At 41.2% G+C, this 12,407-nt stretch overlaps 2 protein-coding genes across 2 annotated transcripts in view; one reads left to right on the top strand and one right to left on the bottom strand.

Moving 5' to 3' along the window:
* Positions 1-2,951: 2,951 nt before the first annotated feature.
* LOC310770676 (uncharacterized protein) lies at positions 2,952-6,684 on the top strand (the record flags this gene model as incomplete). The annotated part of the gene is made up of 5 exons (XM_083631840.1): positions 2,952-3,057; positions 3,627-3,771; positions 4,778-4,816; positions 5,375-5,521; positions 6,503-6,684. Exons 1-5 carry the CDS (start codon positions 3,040-3,042, stop codon positions 6,682-6,684), a joined length of 531 nt encoding a protein of 176 aa, XP_083487966.1. The 5' UTR covers positions 2,952-3,039.
* A 3,375-nt stretch (positions 6,685-10,059) lies between these two features.
* LOC310800890 (protein spire homolog 1-like) overlaps positions 10,060-12,407 on the bottom strand; it is a gene marked incomplete at both ends in the record, with an annotated part of 41,505 nt that continues 39,157 nt past the window's right edge. Inside the window, 3 exons of the mRNA XM_083663355.1 lie at positions 10,060-10,315; positions 11,014-11,063; positions 11,301-11,396. Coding sequence (XP_083519481.1) covers positions 10,060-10,315; positions 11,014-11,063; positions 11,301-11,396 — 402 coding nt within the window. The remainder of the gene's footprint in view (positions 10,316-11,013; positions 11,064-11,300; positions 11,397-12,407) is intronic.

Here is a 12,407-nt window from a genome sequence, read left to right as displayed (position 1 = left end):
GTAAACTGCAGTAGACCCTCGCAACCACTGAGCACCGAACCGATACATCCGGTGCTGTAGAGCAGTTGAACCCAAAATAAAACAGCCGAAGAAGTCTGTGTTTAAGCTTAAACTTCAGCACTGGTATGTGAAAAAGGGCTCGGGATTGGAAACTACGCACTTTTTGGGTGTATTTATTGCAGTATTGATTGCATTCCCTTTGATGTAGGTACTGTAACGTCAGGAGGCCAAACCACCTGCTGAGCACACACAGTTTAACATCGCTTTGCTTACCGGCAAACATACACACCATGCATAATGTGTTAGTACACACACACACATATATCCACAAAGCAGTCCTGATTTCAATATAATGTATTTTACAAATGATTCACACTGATCACTAGGGCATTCACAGACTAGTCGACTAGTAAAACCACTAGTCGACACTGTGCTTAGTAGTCGACTAGTCGTTTTTTTTTTTTTTTTTTTTTTTATCTTTAAGAAAGAACATGAGGTATTTACACGACATACATGGACTAGCATATCCCATATCCCCCACAAAGAACATCAAAACACAACAAAACAAAACAAGAAAACTGCATAAGATACACAATAATCCAAGAACAAACAAGACTATTGGACAAACAACCAAACAAAAACAATGCATTCAAAGTAAATACATAGATCTTGCCCTGTTGGCAGCTAGGAAATGCATAGCTTTAAATTGGAAAGCATCCAATCCCCCAGCTGTAGTTCACTGGTGGAATTAACTCTCAAGCTACCATACGTTGGATAACATTTACTACAAGAGCAAAGGCAGATTCTTAGACATCCCCAAAATATGGCAACCACATACAGAGTTTGACTTTAAGAACTTTCTACCCCAGTGTCATTAGGCTTATCAGGATAGGAGCTGAATGCATTGTTTTTGTTTGGTTGTTTGTCCAATTCTTTGTGGGGGATATGGGATATGGGATATGATAGTCCATGTATGTCGTGTAAATACCTCATGTTCTTTCTTAAAGATTAAAAAAAAATGACTAATCGACTAGTCGACTACCTTTAGGGACGACTAGTCGACTAGTAAAATTCACTAGTCGTGAATGCCCTACTGATCACTAATACCGCCCCCGCTATGTTTGTTTTGTGCAGCGTTAGCAGCAGAAGTGCTAGTCTTCATATTAGCTTCTTCCCCCTCTCTTACCTCTTCTCTTGCTCAGTCTGATCTTACTGATACACATTAAAGAGCATGGTGCAGGTTGGAGACCACATTACATTATGTGGGAGGGGTATATAGCATATACCCCTCCCACATAATGTAGCCATTATGTGGACGTCACGGACGTTGCCAAAACTCACATTTGGGATATATTTTTGAACCATGACGGGTTTGCTGGGTACTACCGTACTTCTATATGTGAACAAAGCTCCACACAGCCACATCTAGTGCTTCGCTGGTCACCAACTCAGAACTACAAATCCTCGCACCACTAGACACTGATGGTGTAGCAACGGTGATACTTTGATGCAAAATTATGACTTGGCATTTATTAAACTTTTTAGCTCTGCCTCTGAGAAATGTTTGTGTCGCTACAACTCTAATCTACAAAGGAATAACAGGAGAACCAATTAAGTAATTAAGTTAATGTTTTGAAATAATTGAAATAAATTGGGAAAATCTGGAACAGTATCCCAGTTGCAATAAGGGAAGCCCCACGTATCCAACCTTCAAAATAAACCTCAAGGAATGGCTCAAAATAAATCGACACTGCAACCATAACCAACCATAACTATCTCAGCCCTCGTGTGTCTCTACCCTTGCACTTTATTCATTTGTAATTTTGCACTTTTATCCCGTGCATTTTAGCTTTTAACGCAACATTATTATGTCCATTTGGCCACATTGTTGTTGTTATAGACGGTTTTCACCAGAGCGCAACCCCACAGCACTTTTTCTCCTTTCACCTTTTTCTCAGCATTCGGCAAACTGCAGAAATATTCACTCGACATCGTTACTTTTGTTTTCGCTGCTCAGCTGTATAGACGGTTTTCACGGAATGGTCAGTCCTGCACTTGAATGTTTTTTTTTCTTTTATGTCCATAGCAAACACTGCAACAGGAAGTGAGTGGGGGTTCAATTTAGAATGTTTTTGTTGTCAAGTTAAAACCGTCTATAGTGGCATTTTTTTCCTACCGTATTCTGTTTTGTTGTCTTTATCTTGTATGTTGTAATACAAACTTGTTTTCTCTTCTCTTTCCCCCTCCTTTTCTTCTCCCCCTTCTTCCCCCTCTTGTCCCCCCTTTATTTATTTTTAGCATGGGGAGAACATGCAAACTCCGCCCCTTTTTAGCGACCCCACCTGTGACATATTGGACAGGTGGACAGGAGGACATGGGAACGGGGACACACCCTCAGTGTCCCAGATGGGAATCGATAGCACTGGGACCTTCTTGCTGTGACTACCACTGCTCCACCATGCCCCCTGAGATCAAAACAGCAAATAGTTATGAGGGGAGAGCAAGAGCACGTAGAGAATTCCCACAGAGGCTGGATTTGATTTTTTGTGCAACAGAAAACCTTGTTTTAAAGACCCGTGAGACATGTTTTATATGCTACAGTTAAAAATAGCATTATATGAGACCTTTAATAGTGGGGCTAGCTACCCCTTTCTGTGTGAGTAGGCTACTTTAAAGAGCACTAACAGGAGTCAAATTCCTCTGTGTTCATTTGACCAATAAAGCTGATTCTGAAAATTAGGCATGTTTTTTTAAGGGACAATCTCAACCCTTGGCCAGGTGCCCTCGTGCGGGAAACCCGACCAGACCTCTGAGGGAAATCCCACATCTGAAGTGCGCATGCGTCCTCTCTCCGGAAGGGAAGGGGGTTTCTATGTTAGATAGTACAGAGTGGATAGTCCCATTCGGCTTTGCTTTCAGCCGGTGCTTATTTTTCTGAAGAGTATTATCAATGTCATTCCGAGGATGCATATGCTCTGACGTTCTGTGACTCCCTGTCCTTTTAAAATCAACTTTACAAACTTGATCAACTTTACAAAAATGAAGCCGTGCAATCAGGTGAGATCGTAATTAATTAATAATAGCTATGCGAACGATTTTTCCGTAATATGCAAGATCTAAGTATTCAATGACACGTTTAAAAGTAGAAGTAGCTAGCGTAGTTAGCTAGTCGAGTGGAAAACGGCCTGTAGCGTACACTTCTAAACTGCAGACTAATAAAATAGCCTAGCATAACTTATATGGAAACCAGCATGCGTTCCCTGTGTGTCACTATGTGGAAATCGAATGTATACTTTAAATCTATCTTTCTATAATGTTGCTGTTATTTATCTAGTATATGGTGGTTCTTTCTTGAGATGGCAGGGGAAGAGTCTTTCACAATGACACATCAGTGTGGTGGAGAAAGTGTGTGTGACCCAGAAAAACACCAGGGTCGTTTCACTGAGCATCAGGTAGAGATGTTTCTGTGATGTCAATGGATTTTGAGCATGAGTGACTTCATGCAGTAGGAGTTGTTGTACAACCCCTCTCAACCACAACCTGCCACACTGCCCGGGTTTGCTGTGATGCTTTATTCTGTGCAGTGCCAGTGAAAGCATGCTGAGACTTGTTTGTGCTCCCCCCAGGTCACCTGTCAGAGCTCCCACAGGCAGAAGATCTTCCAGCTGTGGCAGATGGTGCTGAGGAAGGGAAGAAGAGCCTGCCAGCTCTTCTGCAGCTCTCTGGAGATGTGTGGCCCCCTACTCTATCAAAGGTTCACCTGCTGCCCAGGTAAACAAATCAATCAATCAACCAATCAATCAATCAATCAATCAATCAAACAAACAAACAATCAATCAATCAATCAATTACGATCAGGTGAGATCGTAATTAATTCATTAATTATTAATTAATTTAGACCCAAGTCTAAATTTTCAAAACAATTTATGTATGTTTTGAGAGTTTTACAATATTATTAGTGGCCGGGCCAGCGAAGCGGCAGGGCCACTTATTGTATTTGCCTGTATTATTCTTCTTCTCCCGGGAAGTTCGACTTCCCATGCATGAAAACTAACCAAACTTTGTACAAAGGTCCAGTCCCATGCCAAACGTCTGACGCAAATTTGGGGCCAATAGTCCTAACGGTGGCACTACAGCGACCGTCTAAAGTTTCAAACTTTGAAAATTCATAAAAAATCAGGCATACATGCTACGGCTTTGCAACTTTCACCGAAATGTGCGCCCAAATGAGGAGAAACTTTTGTACAATGCAACCTATGGCCAATTATGAAGTCTAAAGACAGCAAAACTGCAAAAACTGTAAAACTAATTAAACCCTACTCCTCCCACATTTTTTCTTCAAACGACACCAAACTTCAGCATCTGCATCGTTAGACTGTCCTACACAAAAGTATCAAAACAGATTTTCGATCGGTCAAAAATTGAGCCCACAGTGCATCAAAACGTTGAATTCTGGCCCCGTGTATAGCCTAATTGCCTTAATTACCTATGGCAATTAGGTTGTCAGTCAAGCAATTGTGATGCCATCACTGATGTCACTCGAGGAATTGTGATGTCATAATAGCTCAAAGCCTTGAGACTTGCCCGGCCACGACCCATTGCTGCGCAGCAGCTATAATTTGTTTTACATACTCTTTCCTCCGTACTTTGCTGTTGTGTGGTGCTACAGTGTTCGGCTGAGATTGTAGACTCGGCTCTTATAGCTCTCTCTGGTTTTCAGATTGTTGTCATACAAACACACAATAAGTTAACCTCACCTCCCTCACTCTCTTTAAAGCTCAAACTGATCAACTGCAGGGGGATACAGCTGCACAAGGTGAGTCCCACTGGTGTGACAGGTTTCTGTTTTTGTTCTGTGAAGTTCACAGCCTTCAGTCAACCTTCAAATCTTCTAAGAAAAGGGGGATGTTCTGTTTGTTTGTTTGTTTATTTGTTTGTTTGTTTGTTTGTTTGTTTGTTTGTTTGTTTGTTACTTTTTGCAGGGTTGCCCCCAGAGCAGGTTGCAGTTAAGACTTGTGTGGATCAGATGTGTTGATAAAAGAATCAAATTGACTTGACTTGAAAATCTTCAACAAGTCTATCCACCAAGTATTCAGTGTGAAAACACTGTGTTAACAAAATAGAATTCATATCATATATTAAAGACACTTAAAGACATTTAACACACCTTTGTTTGTTTGTGGCTTATATCTAAGCTCAAATACACTGTCTTGCATCTAAAACTGATGACGACAACACCAGGGGTTTTGAGTGTATTCAGGAAATACTAGGAATTACGTGACAGTGACGCAATTCCTCCATTACATCGCTCTGGAACTAACAACTTCCCATTCTCATATTCTCTTCCCTTTTCCATTCTGCTCCTCCTACACAGCGGGACTCCGGCCTCCAGCAGCTACCACTTTAATTATTAACATCAGCAACTCCACCCTGATCGACTGCGTCATTGGAAATGACAGCTATCCATCTGCAGTGGTAGAAAACCAGCCTCTAATGCAGGGATCGGAGCTCCAAATGCATGGTGGGTAACGGAACACGACAGATACTGTCTAACTGATTTTTGTGTGTAATTATTGCCGTAATTAATTTGTCGCAATGGCTTTGAAGGGGACTATCATTTATGGTTTCTCTCTTTCATAAATAGGCCACATGTATAGAAACTAGGCATCTTGCGCTGCTGCATGGCCTCGCCTGTGCTATTGGCATGCGCAGCACACAATTGCAGAACTTTGCATCACTGATGACATCACTCTCTGATGACATCACAATGACATCACAATGCCTATGACATCATCAGTGCCGATTACATCGTCAGTCATGTCATAAGATGATTTTGGTAATAATGATGTCACTGATGATGTCATAGACATTGTGACATCATCAGTGGGACAAATAATCTTATGACATCACTGATGATGTCATAAGATGATTTATGACATCACTGATGATGTCACAATGCCTGACATCAATGATGTCACAATGTCTCTTATGACATCACTGAAGACGTCACAATGCCGATGACATCACTTCCGGGACAAAAATCAAACTGAGAACATTACCCACTTGCTCAGTGCAAACTAACTTGTTTCAAGAATTTCCTTGAATCAAACATTATTGTGATATAACATATTGCCACTTGTTTCAAGAAAAATATCCAAAAGGGTGAAAGTGCATACAGAAAAAAGTGAAATTGTCTCACCCATTTGGCAGATTCACTTGAGTTAAAGACTTAACATTGGACTGAGACTTGTTAAGATATATACTGACCGTTTTTGGGAGCTTAACCTTTTTTCAGTAATGCCTGTGAAGGCTACAGTATATACTGTGTATATATATATATATATATATATATATATATATATATATATATATATATATATATATATATATAAATAAAAAGGGTCAGTTCTACATTTGACTCAGAAACTGTCAAACATACTGCAGCTCTCAAAACCAACTCAACTCTACTTTGGATGAAACGCTTATTTTTAATGACTTACAGAGCGGATGAGGTGCAACTGCAGCTGTGGACAGCAGGGGGCAGCCCAGACCACCACCGCTCCATCAGAAGAGCATCAGAGCATCCACATCCACAGCTCTCACCTTGAATGTGTCATCATTGGGGATAACAACTCCATGCACGTGGAGAAGACTCACTGCACTGATACAGAGCCACAGGTGTAAGGCTTCGCCCGCACTCAGCCAAACAGAACCCATCTATCTATTGGCTACACATCCTCCTAGCAAGCAATGCATCTTTGTCCTTTGAGAAGAAGAAAAAAGAAAGAAAAAAAGATGACAGTCGCTCCAAGATGGTTTCAGCCGCTATTTGATGCTGAAACAACTTTTCGTGCTTGACCTATTTTGGTCTTGAATAAGACTCAATTAGCTCTGTTCTCTGTCTTTACCTGGTCTTGACCCCCTTTGGACCTGGTCTTGGAATTGACTTGGACTCCAGTGGTCTTTATACACATCAGATTCAGTCCGGAAGTGTGCACATAGGCTACTGATCTATGACTGTGGTTGATTACATTTGACCAGGTGCCACATGAATTTCAGCATTCACAACTTCAGATCCCAAAACTTTTATTTTCCAAAAGTTGTCATTAATCAAGGGTTTTCTTATTTTGCAATAGTGTTTTCCACTCCTTCAAATCATCAATGAACACCAATTTGGGAACTGGAGCCGGGACGGGAATCATAAATAACGTTGATGTGAATTTTTACTAACATATTGATATGTTTTATTTTTATTGATTTGTTTTACTTGATAGGGACAATGCAAACCATGTCTATTTACAAACTGGTAAAAAAAAAAAGTTGATACAACTGATGTTCTGTATACAGAGATAATAGCTACAGTACTGCTAGTTTCTAACTCCTGTCCCTAGTTAAGCTTTGAAGAAAATATATGTAGTGTAATCAAGCTTTCAGTATTCCGTGTACATGGCCTGATATTCTGTGTTGGGAAAGATAATATGAACTGCTGTAGGAATAATATAGGGTAAATATTTTTCCGGTACAGGTTATTGCCACAGTGCAAACAGGAATAACATACAAGCTTACACAGTATTTAAACAGTATTTATATATTCAGGGTCAGTGATTGAAATCCTGATCATGTGACCATAAAGATATTGGGTCATGTGAAATCGTATGGCCTATGGTCATTAACAGTAGACTACTTGGTAGTTATTTCTGGAAGTAATTTTGATTTCTTGTAAATGTGTTGATTGTTAATTTGTATGAAATGACTCTTGACCTTGATATTCAGGTCATGCTGTACATTACTATGACATAAGAGAACTTTGAAAAAAGATTTTACTTTTATGACTGTTAATACGCTATGCCGTGTTGCCATTGCACTGTATTTTTTTTCTTGTTCTTAAATATTGCATATTCATTTTGTTGAGGTAATTTTAGATTTTGTTGAGCAATTTGTTAGTGTATCAATGACTAAAAACATGTTCTACATTTTCTAATAAAAGACAAAGACGACAAATAAATTATTGATGAATATTTGTCAGGTATTTCATTACATTTTATTGTTTTAGTCATCATTTGTTGTACTCTCTGCAGGGAGTTACAGCTTGAAGGTAATACAGATTGAAGGTACAAGCTATACCGTAGTACATGCATGATGCTGTCACATCGCAAGGTTTCTAATGTACTTCTTAGCCCTGCCCTTCACTGTGTGAAGTCCACTGCCAACCTGAAGCACACGTCTGCAGTAGTCTCACTGTGAAGAAATCTTCAAGGCAACACAGACCTGATCTATAAACGGTAATAAACAAAGTATTTACAGTTACAGTAGGTGACTGTTCAATATGAGTGTGATCAGAAAAGGCAGTTTGTTAAGGCTGAAATATCTGGAAGGTAAAACAATGTGTGATGAACAAGAAAATAGAAATCCTGGCCGCAAAACATAACGTATTGTGTACCATATCATTTTGTTATCTGTCAATGAGACTTTGATAAGTGGAAATCATAAAGGCATTATTTTTGACGCATATGTGTTGAACAGCAGGGTAGAATGTTAGCATTCTTTGCTGCCTGTACAGTGAACAGGGTTTCAGAAACTATACATCTGTACATTAACGCATGAAAAGGAGGCATTTTAATGTCATTTCTACTGTATGGAACACAAACACAAGGCAGGCAATCAATGCAATGACAACCTAAGTCAATCCGGGAAGTTTATCTGCCACAATATCAAGTAATCGCTTAAAAAACCCCACATACTGTATATTTCTCAACTTAAAACTAGATTAAAAAAAATGCAAAAGTATGCAGATATTTTAGAGAGACGAAAATCTTATATATGGGGCCAGAGATAATTATGAAGAGAGATTCCTCATGTCTAGTTGGCTGCCAGCTACTGAAGACAGTTTTGCACAAAATTGAAAAATCCTAAACATGGTCAGCAAGTGATTAGCGTTTCCATCCCTGCTTCTATGAGTATGTAATGCAAGTAAATAATCGTTGCAAATTAACTCAGCATGATAGCATGGCTTTCTAAAGAGAACTGATATTAAGGTTGTGATTCAGCGATGTGCTTTAACTGTAGGAAGGTGGGTCCAATTTGTAATGTCATTAGATTTCTTTGGGTCACATATCAATGAAAAAGGAGTGATGATTTGGCACTAACTTACTGCATACAAACAAACACGGATGCTGTTTCCTCGATGTGATGTGATGTGATGCAACCCATCCCTCCCTGCGGAGAAGAAAAACACGTGGAGAGAAACAGAAGCAGAAAAAGAGAAGTGTGCTTAGTGAGGGGAAAGCTGTGAGCGAACATCGTGGGGCAGAATCAGCAAAATGACACATCCAAACTAAGAGCAGAGGGCGATGTCTCATCGAACCATCATGACATGTACTGTACACACGCAGACAATACAAAATTAAAACCCATAAAAAGACATACATGTACAGTTTCAGTGTTCCGTTCCGTATCTTCTTCAAGTCACCTCGTAATTCTTTATTGCTTTTTGTCCGCTCATGTGTTGCTCTCAGGTTGTAACATGGCCTCTCTTGAGGCATGTGTCTTCCAGATTGCCAAATGCATGTCAGTCCTTCCTCTATCTTTGTGCTTATTGATTTTTTTCTGTGGATACATTTTTTTCCGGAGGACCACAGCGTTGTTCGGGAAGCCATTTCCTCCGCCCCGTTCTTCACCACATTTCAGTCTCTTGTGAAACATCTGCAGCCGGAAATGAAGGGATCATCTATGTTACAGAGGAAAATGCAGTGAAAACAAAACAAAACAAAAAACAAGATTGGCCTTTGTCTGGAGAAACTGCACAAATATGATCAGGACACAGCAACAAGAGCCACATTGTCCACCAGCCATTCTAACAGCTTTATCTGACTGAACCAAACATTGTACAGTAGATCACATCCAGTGTTGAGTCTTTAGAATTGTGCCATTGGAGCTGGAAGCAGCTGGAGGGGGAGGGAGAGAGTGAGAGAGAGAGAGAGAGAGAGAGAGAGAGAGAGAGAGAGAGAGAGAGAGAGAAGAGAGAGAGTGAGAGAGAGTGGAGAAGAAAAGAAAGGGGGTTCAGATCTCATTGATTGTTCGTTCGGAGGGCCGGTACTCCTCCCTGCCTTTGGGAGAGGACAAGTAGAAGGACTGGGTCTTGCGTTTTAAGCGAGCCCGTTTGGTGGCCAGCGACAGGCTGTGCTTGCTGGAGGAGATGATGTCGGAGATGAACTTCTTGCAGTCCACACAGACCTCCATGGTGGCCCAGTCCTCCGTCAGCTCCGGGGGAAGCTCCATCTCGTCGTGAGACTTCAGCGACCCGTGCTTGGAAAACCTAAATGGAGACAGAAGGTAAGTCATGAGAGAGGCTCCGTGAATGTGGTATTATATTCCAATATAGCATAGGCTTGAAGCCTACATGTACCGTGATTCTGCTACATCATCGTAATCTGATTGATTTTGGCTGTTGTTTCTGTTGTATCCAATGCAGATGTGTTTCACTCATGCTTTCCTTTGTTTGATCTTGTCCTTAGTCTTTTGATACATAAGAATAATTGTTTACTGTACTGTGACTTCTTTTATTAACATTTCTACTTGGCTTTCATGCTGTGACAAAGTGGTCCTAATTTAGGATTTTATTGTATCCTGGTTTTAAACTTTGTGCATAATGTTTTGGATGTATATTGTATTATAGTGGACCCCAAGGAAGAATAGCTGACACCCTTGTGCACAGCCAAATGCCAATATGGATCCTTATCAATAAACAAACAAATAAACAAACTATCCAAAGTATGTGGTCATGTGCACCATGGTCCACACAGATCATAAAATCATTCTTTAAATATTAGTGAGCAGTACGGTGAAACAAAATTGTATTTGAGTTATCCTGGGTAAGTACAATATTTCCATCTAAAATCTGTCAAACTAGATTGTGAAATAAATCCTCCATTGTATCTTCACAGTACCATTTGTCAAAACCAGGCTAAAATATTCACCCTTGTGTCGTCAAATAATCCAATGCAGCGATCTTACTTGGACATGGTCTTCTGAAGGCTGTGGCGCTGGTGGCCACTGGAGGACTTCTCAGGTTTAGCAGCCGCCTCCAAAGCTTGTCCAGATCGTCCAGCTCCTCGGGACACTCCTGATGCTGCTCTCACAGGCGCGGACGCTGAGGCTCCACCCACTCCTGATGTTGCTGCTCTCATAGGCGGTGACGCCGAGGCGCCGCCGACTACTCTCATAGGCGGGGATGCTGAGGCTCCGCCCACTCCGGACGGCCCGGCTTCATCGGCTCCAGCCACAGACAGGCCTTTCCCTACGGAGGTCATGGCAGCTATCCTCTCCCTGGGAAGAGTGTTGGTCGAGCCGATGGAGTAGATGGGCAAGCTGGAATAGGGCTTGGAGGGCAGCCGCATCTGTTCCACAGACATAGTCAAGGATTCAATATGATTGCATTCAGTTTTGATTGGATCTGATACTGGCAGTATGCAGTGCAGCTTGCATACGCCTGCCATATTGGCGCACGCACAATGTCTCCCTCTCTCTCCCTCAGTCTTGCCCCCCTCTCTCCCTCAGTCTCAGTCTCTCTCCCTCTCCCTCTCCCTCAGTCTCTCTCCCTCAGTCTCTTGTGTGCGTGTGTATGTGTGTGTGTGTGTGTCACAGATGACATCATCAGTGATGTCACAATGACAATGCCTATGTATGACATCACTGATGACATCACTGAACTATAGCCTCAGCCTTAGGGCAATCAGCCTTAGGGCAATTAATCTGCCCTAAGTCACCTGCACGGGTACTCTTTACACCCACTGAAAGTTTCAGCCCGATCGCAGGTAAAACAGCATAGCTGTGGCCGGCCCAAATTCTTGAAACAGACAGAGAAACAGCATCCACATTGCCAAATTGATATAGATATATACTAGCGGACCCGTGGGGACCCCCCTGTGAGTTAGGCCCCCCTGATCTGGAACATGACATCATCACTGATGACATCATCACTGAAGTTATGACATCACTGATGACATCATCACTGACATCACTGATGACATCACATCATTAGGTAATCAGTAGGGGTGGGGGGAAAAATCGATACACCACAGTATCGCGATATTTTGCCTGACGATATTGTATCGATATTTGGACGCAAAGTATCGATATTGCAAAAAAAAAAAAAAAGTTTTTTTTTTTTTTTTTTTTGCAGGCCATGCCAGGCCACCGGGCTACTATAAACTTTAGTTCCAAGGCCAGCAGTAAACAAACGGTAGCAAATTTTCATTTTGTTTTAACAGTAACAGTTTTGTCATAACAGTAATTTACAAATTCCCCAGTTACTGAATGGGCTGCACACGATGTTTTGTGTAAGTGAAGTGAAGTTGCAAAAACTACATAAGTACAGTAGTCCACACACACATCCAGTTAAGGTGGAC

Source organism: Poromitra crassiceps (assembly GCF_964638095.1).
Source record: "Poromitra crassiceps genome assembly, chromosome: 1".
Classification (NCBI taxonomy): domain Eukaryota; kingdom Metazoa; phylum Chordata; class Actinopteri; order Beryciformes; family Melamphaidae; genus Poromitra; species Poromitra crassiceps.
The sequence above is the reverse complement of the archived record's forward strand: the minus strand, read 5'-3'. Positions and strand labels throughout refer to the sequence as shown.